At 40.4% G+C, this 18,106-nt stretch overlaps 1 protein-coding gene across 1 annotated transcript in view; it reads right to left on the reverse strand.

The window, feature by feature from the left end:
* Positions 1 to 1,016: 1,016 nt before the first annotated feature.
* Positions 1,017 to 18,106, reverse strand: part of LOC150087050 (uncharacterized) — a 498,158-nt gene continuing 481,068 nt past the window's right edge. The window contains exon 2 of the mRNA XM_090371781.1: positions 1,017 to 1,455. Coding sequence (XP_090227907.1) covers positions 1,070 to 1,455 — 386 coding nt within the window. The 3' untranslated portion in view covers positions 1,017 to 1,069. The remainder of the gene's footprint in view (positions 1,456 to 18,106) is intronic.

Here is an 18,106-nt window from a genome sequence, read left to right on the forward strand (position 1 = left end):
GCCTATTCCTAAGGGCCGTATTGTGAAACTCCAGACTGACCTTTTTTAATTATTGATTTCTTGCTGTTATATTGACACATAATATAAATAATTACAATATTCTATAATATAAATTAACATTCAAAATATAAACGGCATAAATAAATATATTCATAAATAATTATCTACATATATAGTTACATTTGTGTTTTTATGTTTTGAAATTTCGATGTTTGTTAAATAAATACATTGTATATATATATTTTACAAATTATATTTAAATAAATGGAATCTCACAGGTGTGTTAAAATCTACGACCGTTTACTTTTAATATATATATATTTTTTCTAAACATCACATTACAAAGATGCTCTATCTTGTCACCTAGCGGTACATTTAGACGTTGTTCTTTCGTTTTTACAGGAACGGAAACAAGCCAGATAAGCCTAGGCGTTACTGTACACATTTATAGCTTTCTCAACTTATCTACCCGGTCGTGTTTCCTTTAGGAATGTTGCAGCAGTATATAGAACTTTGAGCCGTAAGTTATTTCATTGTCAGACCGCCTCTCCTAATATTGACATCAACCTACGAGCATGCTAAGCCTAATCATTATTACCAGTCCTATTTCTGCCTAGAACTAAGCATTCTTCTGTGTTTTTGTCATACCCCTGATGCAGCGAGGGAAAAAAACAAGTTCTAACTTACGTCGTTAATTCTACTGAATACAAAACACGCGCTTTGAAGGAACTTTTGGCATGTCCTTTCAAAAAAGATTTATTTATGGAACAGTGTGCTTTTATTCACTTTGAGTGAAAATTGGGCAAGTTTTAAGCTTTTATAGGGTATGATACTTTTAAAGACTTCATTTTGTTTTTTTCCCTGCTTTTTTTATGATCAGGCTTAGCAGCGAGGATTACCTCGTTTCACAAGTACATGAATAATTATTCTAAATAGGCTTAAAGACTAGATTGTGCATGGACTGGTGACTTCTCCTGGTGTTACAGCGAACTATCTTCACCCATCCTTCTTTAGTCCTTTATGTGCTTTCACTTCGGCAGGTAGCGCTGCTGTTGAAAGAGAGGGTTGGTTATGACGTGGTTACAGCCACAACTGTTGCAACAGGCGTTACTGTGGTTGTGAGGATGGGTGTCGGTGTTGGGGTGGGAGTAGTGGAGGTGGAAAGAGAGCTGTTGGCGATTGTTGCACTGCTTGAGCTGGTTGTCTTGCATTTGTCCTCATCCTGCCATTTGTCCTGGGAACGCCTCCTGGCATTCATAAAGAAGTTACCCACAGTGCTTAGCTCGAGCCCTAACTGCTGTGAAATGGTGATCTGCATCTCCTTGGAGGGCCGTTTGGTTTCCTTAAAAATAGCTTGTAGGGTACGCCGTTGGAGGTCTGTAAACACAAGACGAGGCTTTTTGGGGGCGTTGGGATGCTTTTGCTGTTGCTGTTGTTCTTCTTTCCGCTTGCAAGCTGAAAAAAATAATAAAGAATGTGAATAATACTTTTTTACTTAGGCATGTTATTCATATTGTAATGAAATTTGAATTTTTCTGGCATTTTTTGCCATTTCTTCTTTCCCATCAAGTATATTTCCTGAAATTACACAGAGGTCCTGATGTATATAAATAAAGAAAAAGAGTTAAATGACATGTATCAATATATAAAATAAGTATTTAAAAACAACAGTAACATCAACTTGCTAGTCATTTCATGATGAACAGATTTTGTCCTAGTATAGTTCATAAATACAAATTCGCCAACGGGAATTTCTTTTGGACTTTTTTTTTTTTTTTTTTGCTTGATTTATCTTAATTTATTTGCTATTATTACATAGCCCATAAGATATCATCACCACATTCTGGCTAAATCATTAAACCATTATTCAATATCTAGTAGTTTTACGTTTGCCCGTATTACAGCGTGTACACATCGTCGTATGAATTCCACTAAGTGTCGTCGGATGGAGTCTAGCTTAGATAACCCAGCTGATGTTTTGGATGAATTGAATAGGTACTTTGCATCGGTCTTTACTGATGAAAGGCCCTTCATGCTGAGAAGAGACTGTGCGAGTGAGGCTGAGCCATATGAAATTAGTGATGTCGTAATTACAGATGATTGTTTATTAGAAAAACTTTTTTTTGAGCATAAAGGCAAGTAAGGCTCCTGGAGTTAATGGCATATACTCTGTAGTTTTGAGGGAGAGCGCGAGCGAGTGCATTAAACCGGTGTGGTTAATTATGAGGGCATCTTTGGACACAAGCGAGATTGTTTTGTATTGGAAAATTGCCAATGTATCGCCAATATATAATGCGGTTCTAAGGGTGAAGTTGGTAACTACAGACCCGTAGTTTGACTTCGGTGGTAGAAAAAATCTAAGTGGCAATGATTAAGCGTGAAATCCAGGAACATTTAGATATATGGAATTCTGAAGGTCACACAACATGGCTTTGTTAAGGGTATTTTGTAGGCTGTTTTGGCACAGTCACAGAAGTTACTGAGCTGGATTTAGGGAACAATTTCGACATAGTTTATTGGGATTTTAGCAAAAAATTTGACTTGGTCCCTCATGAGAGGTTACTGTAGAAGCTTGAACAGGTTGGGCTTACTGGTAAGATCTATGCTGAATTGCTGGGTGACTGTAGGGCTGAACTGTAGGGCTGAAGGCAGAGGGTTGTAATTAATGGATATTCTTCAGACTAGTGTAACATCGGTAGTTTGTTTGTTGTTTGTTATTTGGTTTTTAGGAGCATTAGCAACTAAGGCTATATTGCTCCGGGATATGCGGTGGTCATTCCCTGACCTTTCCGCATCCTCCGTATTTGGTGGTGACGGGTTCGAACCCGGGTCTAATCAAGAAGCGTGTGCTACGCACTGCTGCTCCTTCCCACCTGGCTAGGGAGGCGCCGTAACATCAGTAGTGGAGTCCCTCAAGGATCGGGTCTTGGACCACTGTTGTTTCTCATTTTCATAAATGACATCGACGAAGGAATAGAAGGCGTGATGTCAAAGTTTGCAGATGAAGTAAAGATTGGCAGAGTCGTTAATGATCAGTGCCATGCAGTGCTCCTTCGGGATGACTTGAACAGACTTCAGAGATGGTCAAAGAAGTGGCTATATTTTAATTCTGCTAAATGTAAGGGCTACACTTGGGGAACAACAACCCACAAATAAATTATACACTTCATGGGGTTGAATTAAAAACAGTGGAGGAGGAAAGGGATCTGGGCGTTACGATACGAGCAGAGATGAAGTTTTATTAACAGTGTAAACAGGCAGCCAGGAAAGCACATGGTGTCCCATACATGATTTATCGAATGTTATCCTGTACAGATATGGAGGTCATAATCTATCTGTATACAGATAGATTATTCAGCCTATGGACGAAAAACTCGCGTTTCGGGGAGGGGAAAAAAAAACACATGCTACCCTCACCTGAAACCGACTAACTCAGCCGCGTTGTGAAAAAGGCCCATAAAAATTCCTCGTGTCATTTACGGGATTCGAACTCGGGTCTTTTCTCGTTCACCTATCAATTGTGCTACTCGCCATGGCTTGCTACCTGGCCCCTGTCTTTCTTATCAAAAATAACACTACTCTAGTTTATTTTATTCATTCCTATAAAGCATTTAGGGCGTAAGCCTCAAGCTATGGAAAAGTCTAGACTATGTATAAGTATAGTGCGAAAGCATCAATAATACATAGCCAAATCTGAATGAACAGAATATTAGCAAAGCGGCATCGTTTTAAGTTATATCTCATATTGTGAATACCTTCACAACGAGTTGCCATGATATTGCACTACTTCGAATAAGTAACGCTTCACCTGAGGAGAAGACTAATGTTACTTATTCTCAGATGGATACCACCACCCAGACTAACTCCACAATATGAGAGATGCCTGATGGTGTATGATGTATTTAGACTATAAAGCAATTATTGATGCTTTCGCACTATACTTATACATCGTCTAGACTTTTCCATAGCTTGAGGCTTACGCCCTAAATGCTTTATAGTCTAAATACATCATACACCATCAGGCATCTCTCATATTGTGGAGTTATACTTCATAACTGTTTTGCCATCATTGCATCACTCGGGTACCTACCCACTCACCGAAGAAGGGCCAAATAGCCCTGAAACGGTGCCGCCAGGGGGAGCCTGATGATGTCCGGAGTTTCCAAGAATAGGTAACAACAGCCTTCTCCACTGGGGAAGCGTTGCCTATTCGAGGAGTTTATGAGTTTTTGAGTAGTGTGAGTTGAAGGAGTTACTGTCCCTTTCATTCTTCTACACCGTTTCTTTTCCTCTTCCACTCCTACTATTACTTTCCCTCTACCTGTTTGCTTTTTTTAAGTCTAATAGGGACAAGTGGATAGTCGAGTTATTATCCCACACATATACAAATAGCCCTGAAACGGTGCCGTCTGGGTGGTGGTATCCATCTGAGAATAAGTAACATTAGTCTTCTCCTCAGGTGAAGCGTTACTTATTCGAAGTAGTGCAATATCATGGCAACTCGTTGTGAAGGTATTCATAATATGAGATATAACTTAAAACGATGCCGCTTTGCTAATATTCTGTTCATTCAGATTTGGCTATGTATTATTGATGCTTTCGCACTATACTTATACATAGTTTTTCATTCCTTTAAAACTTGATACATCTCAGTCAGGCCGTCCTCCCTACTTTAGATAACCTAGTTTCTAGTTTTTGTGGTTCACAGTCTTGCGTGACGGTTTAGTGCTTATGCCACTTGTCACTCATTTGGAGAGGTCTGGGTCGAAGCTCATCAATTTCAAGTTCTGTAAGTTACTGCCGTCATAGCTAGTGGTAAGATGCAACAGTAAGCACTACGCCCGCATGATTATTAATACCACAGTGTTCTTCTTGTATTCTTTCTTTCTTTCGTAAAATACTCTGACCGTGTGTCACAGTTTCGAAGTTGATACAGAAAATTTACAAGAGTTGTTCAATAAAGAATAATCATAAATTTTTATGAACAACGGTACTGCTTGCTATTGTAGTTGAGCTGCGGAATTTAAGACGAAACCAAGCTGTATCTCATAACAACTGCGCAGTTGACTCGTGCGCACGGTGTGTTCTTGGCGGTCTGTCAAGTTTATCCTATTCAGTTTCGCCTACGTAACAATGGGCCTGACACGCGAGGAACAGTATGCTGCTCTCAAATTTTCTTTTCGTCTCATTAAAACATCAGCTGAAGCTTACCAAATGTTAAAAGAGCTTATGGTAAATCTATGCTTCCATATAGCACACTCTGAGGTGGTTTAGAATGTTTAAAGATGGACGTGATCCAATCACAAAAATCGGTGGTCCTGGAGCTCTAACCACTGCTGTCACCACAGAAACCATAAACACTGCTGTAATTTTGAGAGAAAATCGTCGTATAACAGTAAGGCAACTGGCAGAGATGTTCATAATATTAGTAGGAAGCACGCATAGTATCCCCCATGACCATTTGCATATGACATGTGTTTGTGCACGCTGGGTTCCAAGACTACTCACACCTGAGCAACAGCAAGTTCGTATGGAGGTGTGTCAGGAGCTCCAGCAGATATTTACCGAAGACAGTGAGGTTTTGCACAAAGTGATAACGGCGGATGAGACATGGTTGCATTCTTTCCACCCAGAGAATAAGCAAGCAGCTCTGTTTGGATGGCTGCATCATCGCCAATACCTTAAAAATCAAAAGTTGTGGCTTCTGCAGAAATATTATGGTCATCTCTTTTTCTGACATCAAGGAATGGCGTACCAGCATGTTGTGTCATCATACTACTGTTATGGTACCTTACTGCAGAACTGTACTGCACTTTGTGGGAGCATATTTGTCGCAAACGACCGCAACTGCACGCAGGTGGGTGGATGCTGCATCATGACAATACGAGACCTCACATTGGTCATTCTGTTACCCAGTACTTAGCCAGAATTAATGTCAAATGTGTTCGTCATCCGCCCTACAGCCCTGACCTTGCTGCGTGCGATTTTTTTTTTTATTTCCAAAGTAAAAGGAGAGGTGCTGAGAGGTTTGCAGAGGTGCTGCGAGGAAATCTTTTCCAGTCCAAAAGTTGTAAAGACATCGGAGGCGATTCTCAAACGCATGTCAAAAAATGGCTTCCACATGTTTTTGAAGAATGGCAGAAACGTTGAAGTACATTTCATCAAATGGGGGCAACTTTGAAAAGGACATCAAAATATGGATAATTAATAAAGGTATGTGGATGCTGCATCGTGAAAAAAAATTACGATCATTCTTTATTGAAAAGCCCTCGTATTTAATTGCAATCACTTTTTAATATTACGATAATTAAGAGGTTTACGCTAAATTATATTTTTTAAAAGTGTCATGTGAAATCACAAAAGTTGCATAAAATTGTGAAAACGTCCAAAAATTTTGAAGATCATTTGATGTTCGCATTACAAATGTATCTCCCGAAACCAATTACAAACGTATGCAGGCCGTCAACAGAAATACATAAAAAAACTTCTTTGCTGTAAAATCTGAAATATCAAAAAAGAGATGTTTTCCAAAAATATTCTTTTAGTTTTGGATCAAGCTTACTGTCACCGGTGTTTTCACAAAGAAAACAAAACCCATAAAGAGAAAAAAAAATTTAAAACACGCACTTGAAGGCAGAGCCATCTGTCACTAACGGCGGAGAAATCTACAACAATTCACCCACAAATGTATTCACGTATTTCTTTGAGCAGAGTCTTTCCATACCGGTCTGTGATTGATGGCGCAGCTCTGGAGCGTGTATAATTGATAACGGCCCCAGTGATCTCGAAACGTGCGCATTCTCTGATTTCAGTTTAAAAACTATGAAGTACATCAGGCTTAAAATTAATATTACTGCTTTCCGGAACTTTTGTTAAAAGAAAGCTAGATAAATTATTTAGAGGTAACCTTCACTGACTGCGCTTAGCTAAATATTGTTTGTTGTCGAGAAGAAGTACCATGTAAAGGCAGTAAAATGAGCCTGCAGTAAACGATTACAAAAAAAAGGGTGCTAATTCACTTTAATATACCTTATATTAACACCATTAGATCTGCGCTCTCTTTACTTGTAAATTTATATTCGTAATACAATGAGACTTTGATTATCCGAACGATCAAGGAACCGACAGATAGCGCCACCCACATGCACTACACATATATCAGTTTGTTTTATTCCATGGAATATTTTAGAGGAAAACATTTAATTTAAAATAACGAGAAGGCAAACATTTTTTTGGGGAAAACACTTGATAGTGCTAAAATCTTTTGGAAAAATTCAAACGCGAAGTGTTTTTCTCTTTAAGGTTCAGTGAAGTGGTAGTAATATAGTGTAGTACTAGTATTAGCCGTATGGTGCAAGGTAGCTCTGAGCTCTTGCTGTGCCAGCCAAAAAAAAAAAAAAAAAAAAAAAAAAAGAAAAGAAAAGAAAAAAAAGTAACAACCAACTATTTGATTCCTTCCGCACGTAGGTATCCATTTAACCTGAGCTTTGAATTTCTCCAAGCTGGCGACAGTTTAGCAGTCTCAAACATCCCATGGAGGCAACTTATTCCAATAATCAACAACTCGCAAAACGAGTGACTCAATTAACAAGTAATACGAATTAAAAAGTAATACTGTTTATGTAACCTTGCCAGTAGCACAATGCTTATATAATCTCTGACCTTCAACACCACGTAGAAAATGCAGGAGTTCGAATCCTGTCAAAGGAGGAATTATTAAGGTCTGTTTTCACACAGTGGCTGAGGTAGTCGGCTTTTATTCCAACAATGGTTATGGAATACATAATCCGAGTCAATCACAAATTTGGTATAACTAAGAAACTGAAGACTATTAATGGTACCAATTTAGCCACTGAATACGTTAACGAACAGTCTCGGACATTAAATTCTGTTTTGGCTTTCCAAGTGGCCTGATATCTTCTTGGTTTCCAGCTGATGAGGATCTTGTATATCGTTGGGAGGCATGCGATTGGCCTGTATTTTTCAGAGTTTCTTGTATCTTTGTCTTTAGGTTTCAGATATGTGATTCCTTCGGGATTGTCTCTGGGTGCCTTATCAGTGGAGTGAACTGCTCAGCTAGGTGGTTGTGTGTGCAAGTGAGCTTATTGTACAAGTACGCTGAAAGGACAGAATTCATGAAATACCTGGTTTCTGGGCAACGCAATGCTGTCATCCCTCTCGCTAGTGGACGAACCCACAGCTTGTGAGGTATATAGGCACATTGAATTCACTGAATGTGGGATGATAGTGGGTGCCCGACGCATGGGTCACTCTATGGCGAGGGTGGTACAGAAATTGCACTATCCCCGTTCGACAGTATACAGAGTGTATCGGGAATACGCCATTTCCGGAATAATATCTCATCGTGGACAGCACTGTGGGCGGAAAAAGGTGGTGGATGAACGTAGCCGTCGACGTCTGTCTCGCATTGTTTCAGACAACCGGAGAGCGACAGTGACACAAATCACTGCCGACATCAAGGAGAGAAGTGCCAGAAACGTCTCCACGAAGACCATCAGTCGATCATTAGCCGCAATAGGTTATGGGAGCTGCCCACTCCCATTGCTAACACCACGACACAGGACTCTACCCTCAACTGGGCGAAAGAACATCGGCACTGAACCTTGGATAATTGGAGACGGGTCTCCTGGTCCGATGAGTCACGTTTCCAGTTATTTCGAGCGGACGGAAGGATGTGTATCTTTCCGTCCGCTCAACAAGGAACTGTTCAGGCAGGTGTACGGTTCGGTAATGGTCTGGAGCGTGTTCAACTGGCACACATTGGTACCTGAATTCATGAAATTCATGGTACGTACCTGAATTCATGGTACGTCTAAACGCATCAATGAACGGTCCAGGTTATTATTATTATTATTTTAGGGTTGCCCGTAATTAAATACATTAACCCGTATTTTGTGTCTGTAAATTGCGTATGTTCTATGGTTGATTTGCCTGTTTTGCTGGACGAAAAAACCCCAGTTACTGGGGAGAAAAACCTTGCTATCTACTCCTGAGACCAACTAACTCAGCCACGGAGTGAAAAAAGCCCATTAAAGTTCCTCGCGTCATCGACGGGATTCGAACCCAGGCCTTTTCCACCCGGTGTGGGGAGGACGGTGACGATACAACTGTGCTACTCGCGCAGACAACGGTCCATGTTAGGTGTCCATCCTTCCAGACCAGCTACATCCCATCATGGCCATCATGCACCCACAAGACGATGGACTCTTCCAGCAGGAAAATGCGCCTCCCCACAGAACCGTAGTGACTAGAATATGGTCCGAACAGCATTCCGCAGATTTTACCACCATGGAATGGCCTCCCCGTTCATCGGACATGAAGCCTGTGGAGCATCTTTGGGAAGCTGTGGAAAGGTCCGTTCGAGCTTTGGATCCTCCACCCAGGAATGCGACGGAATTATGGACAGCGGTGCAGCAAGCATGGATGTAAATACCTGTGGAAAGCTTTCGTGAACTAGTGGACTCAATGCCTTGCCGTGTGACTGCCCTTATCCGGGCGAAAGATGGGCCTACCCGTTACTAGGTAGGTATCCACTCAGTGTAGTTGGGGAGGTGATCTATTTCTGGAGTTCGCCAGTTGTGGGAGTTCCTGATCGACTGGTTTACTTCTTCCTCTCGAATCTCCCCTCCCCTCTCTCTCTTCTCTTGTATGTCCTTGGTTTTCTTCTGTTCTAGTTCTATCCAGGAGGCTCGTTTGTTATGTCTTACTTCCCTCCTCCATATGTTGCTCCAGAACTCCTCGATCGTCTTCTGCTTGGGTGGTCCGTTTCCTTCTTTCCCATGTACTCCTGCAGAAGGCTGTTTGGTCCTCATTGAAAATTCGGTTATTTATTTCCTCTGGAAGCTCGCTTTGTAGTGGCGTAGTCTTTTACTGAGTGCGAGGAGGTTCTGCTTCAGTGTTTCCAAGTATTCTCCTATTCTCTAATTTTTGGTCTCGTGTTTGCTGTAGACGCTGTCTCTCTTGAGGATGCTCTTCACTTTTCCAATCAGTTTCTTACTCCTATTACCTTGTTGGTACTGGGTTAATTGGCCTATCTCGACTCTTAATTTTTCTATCTTCTGCTGAAGTCTTCTTTCCAAACCTGGCGGTTCCTTCTGTTTTCGTTTCTTCTGCTGCTGCTCTCTCGTTTCTCTTCTATTAATCCTAGTGGCTGCTATGGCAGCACAGTATACGGCAGTGTGGATCGTCTCCAGTGTTGCACCGTTGTTGTCGAGGTAATGTGGTATTATTTGCCGATTGAGGTGGTCTGTGACTCTCCACAAGTTCTGTTGGGCCTCTGCTTCGGTATCATGTAAGTCTCTGTGGGGTTCGTTCCTTCGAATTCTGTTAGGGCCTTCTATTCTGGATATCATGATCTCGTTTCTTTCTACTTCAGCTGCTCTGGGTTGTATTTCTTCCTGCTCTTCCTCCTATGCTTCCGTATTGGCCATATTCTTTGTTCTTTGTAGATGATCGCTCACATCCTGCTTGATTTTTTCCAAGATTTCAGGAGCTATCAGGTTCTCACAATGGTCCTTCTCTGGTTCGCTATTCGCTGTTCGATGACCTGAATATCCGGGAATCGTTCCAACCACTTGGTATGTAGTCTCAACCTGTACATTGTCATATCGTTCTCTAGCTTGGTTATTTCGTAGTATGTGCGCATGATGTACATATTCATTTCGATGCTCCACTTGATGCGTTGGCGTTTTCATCCTTCCTGGGCGGTCAGAGTGTGTGTTTAGAGTGTAGAGTGTGTTTAGTGTCAAACGGCATCAGGGGTTACCCCCATTTCCACGTGCTATACATTGTGGGTGTGAAACAGAACACTGTCAATGTCAGAGGTTTAAAAGTACATGGATTTTGTATTTGTGTAGTGTTGTGTACCGTTGTTCATCTGGTCATTTAGCCGTTGGGCCCCTAATGGGACCCAACGTTGCCCCACTCCGCCCTGTGGAGGCAGACCAGGTACACTACTTAGTTATTTACTCTGGCAGGTCCTGCCACCTAATTTCCTGAGATTTCAGTGGCAAGGACCTAAAAAAAAAAAACAAAAAAAAAAAAAAAACACGCTATAGATAGGGGTCAGCCAAAACAAAGGGAGTACTAGTTGGGCGATTTGATGTTGTTAAGTTTTTGGATGTAGGGCTCAAACAATTTGGAGTTGATTCAGACACTAGTTGTAAGTTAGAGAAGAGGAGGGAGACTGAAGACTGGGGGGAAAAGACAGAGATACGGGGTCCATAGGGAAGATGACCCCAAGTCAGTGGAGCAGGCTCATGCTCCACCAGAGTGAAAAAGAGGGGTGGCGAGGGGGGAGGACACCAGGGATGAACTCCCCCTCCCTCCAGGGAGTGGAGTTCATCCCTGGCGTTCCAACCACTTGGTATGTAGTCTCGACCTGTACATTGTCATATCGTTCTCTAGCTTGGTTATTTCGTAGTATGCCCACATGATGTACATATTCATTTCGATGCTTCACTTGTTGCGTTGGCGTTTTCATCCTTCCTGGGCGGTCACTAGCGCAGTTGTGCAGGAAGCACTTCCATTAGTGGGCTGTACGGTCTTTCCTTTCTCTTGTGGTAGCCATACGGGGGAGCAGCGCCACTTATCTCCGACCTTTCGAATCGACCTCTCTGCCTAAGGCGGTCAGGCCTTAGGCAGAGGGGTTATTATTATTATTAATTTTTTTTTTTTTGGCTGATGCAGAAAATGTTTTCTCATTTGCATCATTTGGCCTTACTAATATTGATACTAGTAGGTATACAAACAATATACATTTTTGTATGTAGAAATAACAATACATATTCATAACTGCGAATAAAATTAGATTTTACTAAATACTGGAGACCCACGAATTTAAATCTCCATGACAGATATCATTGAATGAATTTAATGACAGGTGTAATCATTGCTTTCACAGTCGAACAGTAAAAGGTTTATAAAGTATTTATTAGAGATTTCTTTACGTGAAAATATAAGGCTAACTTACTTGTGATCATCACAACTGCGAGTAGAGAAACTGTTAATTTCCTTTCGTATCCAATTCTCATATCCTCCCATCCTCACCCAGCGAGGATATGAGAGGTTTTGTTTGTTTCACACTTTCTTTCTGTGAAGCTGGAATTACTATTAGATTCCTTTTGTAGTCATCAGTTGTTACCTGCTCATGAGCAGGAGAGTTGTCTCCTGCTCATATTGTGTGAATAATCGTAATATGGATTGTAGATTTTTTTGTTTGTTTTTTGGAATAAAACACGTAATAGTCTAGGGGTAATAAACCTTGTATCTCCTCCCTTGACGTACACATTCCCAGGTGGATATGTAAAAAGTTCCTTTGTTTGCGATGGGATCAAATTTTTAATCGCACTTTTCCAGATTGGTGGCGAGTACATTATTGCTACCCAAGGCACCAATCTGCTACTGAATTTAAGCAAAATATGTTTTATAAAACTTCTCTAGTGGTTAGCGATTGAAAGAGATTTAATTCTTTTTACCATTTAAGAAAGAAACCGTGCTGTTTTCATCTTATTCACCTTAACCTAAGGTAAATACATAAAGAAACCCGCAATTCATACAGAATACCTGACGACACTGATTTTATTTCAATGGTAAGATTTTTAACAGTTAAAATGGGTTTTGAGAATTGTTATCCTGTATAATTGATAACGTTCTGTTTATCCTTCATTCTACTCAGCTATCTGATATGCAGCGAGAGAGAGAGAGATATCACAGCAACTGGGAGGGATATGTTACTTCAATAAGACATGATAAATTCTTTGACAGGCTGAAAAATAGCAGTTTTTCAGTGGTATAAAACTATAAAATTGAAGGTTTTTGCATCTGGTGGGCAGTAATCCTAGAGTAGCATACAATTTGGACAGTCCCAACTCAGTATAGTTTGTAAAGAAAAGGGCTTTGGACTAACTATACGATATAATCTAATATAAATTTCTCAAGACGGCATAGGCTGATGGAACAGTTTATAATAGAGTTCTCTTAATGGTATACAGGAATGTTTTTTTTTGTTATATAAATCAGTAGCAGGGCTATTCTCGGATGTTATATACATGACTTAGAAACTTCATTTTAGGAAAGAGACGGGCCTGTTTGGGAGGATACAAGAAGCGCGACAGGATTAATTAAGAGCCCTTTGTGCTCTTAACTAATCCAGTCGCTCTTCCTCTTCAAATTTCTCTTGATAAAGGCTATTCTTATCAAGGGATAGACTCTTGGGTCAGGTAATTTTGGAAACCACTGATTTGCAGGTTGACCCGATTTAATTGTTTAAAGCCTTAAATTGGTTGAGTAAACAAAATGGCGAGGACAATCTAACCTGTTCATTACATACACAACAGGAACATAACATAAAATAGATATCCAAAATTTTTATTTAGTCAATAATGATTTACCATGCTCTTGTTGAGGTTGAATTTTTGCCTAAATTTAAAGAGGGATTGGACAAATGAAATGAAAGTTTCTTTTTTTTTGTTTATGTTAAATATATGCTTGTTCTCTGCATCATTTTACTAACACGGATACTGTACTAAGTTATTTTATGATTATGATGTATGTTTTTTTTATATTGATATTAACGGCTCCGAAGAGTGCAGTCATAACTGTCAGTGTGTTACGGGTATGTATTCATGGCCGATTTACATTTTGTGCGGACTGAAAAATCCAGAATAATTCACGAATAAAGAGCTCTCGATGTATATAATCTTCTGTGCAATACAATAAAATATAATACTAATGGCGAATTATATATATATATATTTTTAAACCTATTATGTTCCTTAAACCCACGAAATGGCAGTTTCCCCATTAGTAATTCAATGTTTCCAACATTTTTTTTTGGTGGGGGGGGGGGGGGGAATAATTCACTGCTGATATTCACCGACCTTGTTTTGAACTAATTTTCCACAGAAGCGACGAAAAGCAGTCAAAAGCGTGTATCAGTTAATCAGAATCATTCTAAATTATTGTGCATTACTCTAAAACGCTGATCATTTACAAAATGAAGTATTCTAATTTCATATTCCCAATTTACAGTATCATGTTTGTTGATTTAGATATCAATGAGATTATATGGTTTGTGATAAATAGGCTGCATAAATAGTCATGTATATATGCACTCCTCTTTATGTGTTTTCTGGAAATGTTTGCCTGCTTTTTAATGAAAGCGGTCCGCGAAGAAGAAACAATAGGTTAACAAAAGAATAGGCCCTGAGAGTCAACGTCTTCGGCAAACAATGCGTGGGTACGTGAGGAAGCATACAGTGGTGTGGGTGGGGGTGGTTTTACTGCATCACACCGTCCAATATAGTGATGAGAACTCGCACACCTGGGAGGAGCTAATCGCGTGACGCTTCTCCACAATGAAGATAATGCAGTAGCTTGGCAATGCTATGAGAAACTGAGGTATTAGTCTGCTCACATGATGTCGCATCTCGGTCTGTCAGGGTGGTTCTACTCTCTCCTCCTAAAAATAAGTTCAGTACAAGTCTTTGCTTTTATTTCAATTACTGCTGTTTTCTGCTGTTTCGATCAGGTTTAGACTTTCGGAGTAATTCCGGAGATATCTTGAATTGTGTTTTGTGACTCTGCATATTATTCAGAGATAATGACTTAATAAAATGAAATAAAAATAATAATTAATAATAATCAGATATTTTACTGTAGTCGAGAAGACGATTTATTTTACAATAATATGCTTTTGAAACCTGCCTCATTGAAAGCTAATTCACTGTTAACACTTTTGCGATTTAGATTGAATTGTCGAATTTCAGGTGGCCACAACAAGAACAACTTAGAGTGCCACAACAAGAAACGCATTACCGCTCAGAAAGGGTCTAAGAACTTCGGTTCAAACGTGTAGTATGCACGTGCATACTGCACCCGATTTATCTTGATTGTTAGAGTCAGGATGAGTTGTTTTGTCCAAGAATATATTCTGACCTTTCACGGGGTATCGGTGTATTATTAAACTTTTTCTTGGATTAAAGTAGTAATAAAAAAACTCTTCTACCACATGAATGGAGAACTAAGGATTTTTATTTAGAGTCACATCAATACGTATTGTTAATGACTATATCAGAAAGCTACTTTTCAAGACAATACTGCTTATCGTATTCAGACTTTATGGTTGTGGTAAAGCATACAGTTGCAGGAGATCCGCTGAAAACCAGTCAGATTGCGCTCAGCGGAGATTATAAGCTCACTACAATTATAAGGCTTGAACACGAATATGAGTGATTTCATTATTATTTTAATCTTTAAGATGGTAAATCATTTAATACTCTTGTTCTAATTTATTATTATGTATTATTTTTGCTTATAGAAATATTCACGTAAGAGCTTCATGGACCATTTACTTAAGAATAAGTAACAAATGCCACTTGGATACACAGAAGCTTTTTAATGTACTGATGTTTCAAAAATTATAATCAATAGCATTAAAATTATTATTTACACCAAGTGGTCACTTATTAGGTACACTTACCTAATAGCAAGTAGATCCCATTTTACCCCAGAACAGACCCTGGATGCGTCATGGCGTGCACTTCACGAGGTATTGAAAGAATGTTTAAAGGATGATGATCCATGTTGACTCCACTGCTTCCCAGAGTTGTTGAAATTAAATGGTTGCAGATCTCTATTGCGAAGAGGCGCCTCCGTAGCCAGGTGGGCAGGAGCAGCAGTGCGTAGCACACGCTTCTTGATTAGACTGGGTTCGAGCCTGTGACCACCAAATACGGAGGGATGCAGAAAGGTCAGGAATGACCACCGCATATCCCCGGAGCAATATGGCCTAAGTTGCCAATGCTCCTAAAAACCAAACAAACTATTGCGAAGAGTTCCTTCCACCTCTTCTCACAGTTGCTCAATTGGACTCAGAGCTAGTGACTGGGGAGGCCCATGCAACAGGCTGAATTCACTTTCGCGTAACCAGTTGTGTGCAGCTCTGGCCTTGGGACATGGCGTATTATCCCTTTGGAAGAATCAATTCGCAAATGGATGCACATGAAGGGATGTGGCTGGTTGGAAAGTTTACACATAACCTGTGACATCAAAATGTTGCTCCATCAGTGCCAAGAGGAGCTCAATATTCATCACGAAAATCCTTTCTTCACCATTACTCCGCTGTCACCAGCTTGCAGTGTTGACTTGGTAGGATGAGTCCATTGAATTATGCTATTTCCGCCATACTATGCTCCTCCGGTCATCGAAGAAGTGGAATAGCAGCAACTGGGATTCGTGAAATCAGGAAATGTTTTTATAATTCTTCACTGTCCAACGTTGGTGTTTCTGATCTTGCCTTAACCGCACTCGCATGTTTTTAGCTGACAGGACTAGAACGCGGTTCAATCGTCGATTGCGATAATAACTCGTCGTACTATGCCATCCGTGACAAGGTACGACGAATTCCGCATTCTGAATGATTTTTGTAATGGGTTGTTATTTGACAGACTGCAGCCTTTCTGTTACCCTGAAAAATTCCTTTGGCACCTCGCATTAACGAACTGTTTCTGACTACAGGATTTCCGTTGGTAGTAGTAGTAGTAGTGGTATGTGATGCAAGAAAGCAAGTGTATAAGCATATGCAGCATCAGCCAAAAAAAAAAAAAAAAAAAAAAAATCACACCATTCCCTCCAATTGCCTGTCCAGTTCCTCCTTAAATTTATTCAGCCTATCAACTTCCACAACGACAGATGGAAGTTTGTTCCAGCAATTAACCACCCGCTGGCTATAAAGGCAAATTTCCGCACATCTATTCTACATCTGTCCTTTCTTAATTTGAATTTATGCCCCCTTAGATTCGTAATCTGAACAAGTGGAAGGATCCCATCAGAATTCAGCGTGCTCAACCCATTCAAGGCCTTATACACCTCAATCACATCACCGCGCAGGTGCCTAGTCTCCAGCCACTGCAATTTGCAGAACTTAAGCTTCTCTTGGTAAGAGAATCCCTTCATTCCCCTCACCAATCGTGTTGCTCTTCTCTGTACACGCTCAAGCAAATCTACATCCTTCCTAAAATGAGGCCTCCAGACCTGTACGCAGTACTCAAGGCGAGGCCTGACCATTGCCTTATACAGAGAGACAATCACCTCCTTCTCCCTGCTAGCAAAATTCCTATATATCATTGACAAAACCCCCAGGACCTGCCCTGGCAGCCTGTCTGCATTGCTCAGAAAACTTCATATCTGACTGCACAATTACTCCCATGTCTTTTTCATTTTCTATCACCTTAAGCGTAGTACCACACAGTTGGTATGTTTCTCTGGGGTTACTTCTACCCATATGCAGTACTTTGCATTTGCCAAGGTTAAACTTCAGTTGCCACTTCTTAGCCCATCTGCCCAAATTATCTAGATCCTGTTGCAGTAGCACGCTGCCATTACTGTCATTAACAACCCTGCCAACCTTTGTATCATCTGCAAACTTCGACATTAAGCCTGATATACCTTCATCAATATCATTGATGAAGGTATATCAGGTATATACAAAACAACAGTGGACCTAACACCGAACCCTGTGGGACTCCACTAATAACATTAGTCCACGAAGAGCAGCACCCATTGATTACCACCCTCTGTCTTCTCCCACTTAACCATCCTTTTATCCATTGTAGCAACTTACCCTTAATACCATTCTGCTCCAATTTGTACAATAGTCTTCCATGCGCAACAGTGTCAAAAGCTTTCCTGAAATCCAAATATATATCAAAATTATTTTTTGCATCCAGTTCCTTTGTAACCCATCATAATATCCTATCAAATTTGTCAGACAAGACTTTCCCTTAACAAACCCATGCTGTGTCTGAATTATTGCTGCAGTCTTGTCTAGATGATCCTGCAATGCATCTTTAACCAGTGACTCCATTATTTTACCCGGAACAGAAGTTAAACTAACTGGTCTGTAATTACTCGTGTCACCCTTCGATCCCCCTTTGTGAATTAGGGATACATTTGCACATTTCCAGTCCGTGGGAACCTCCCCTGAGTCCAAGGATTCTCTCATAATTATGGCTAAGGGTTTGCTTAGTTGCTTTGCCGCCTCCTTTAATATAACTGGATAGATCCCATCCACCCCAGGTGCTTT

The sequence above is a fragment of the Mastigoproctus giganteus genome, chromosome 4 (genome assembly GCF_048544385.1).
Source record: "Mastigoproctus giganteus isolate SK-2022 chromosome 4, ASM4854438v1, whole genome shotgun sequence".
NCBI lineage: Eukaryota > Metazoa > Arthropoda > Arachnida > Uropygi > Thelyphonidae > Mastigoproctus > Mastigoproctus giganteus.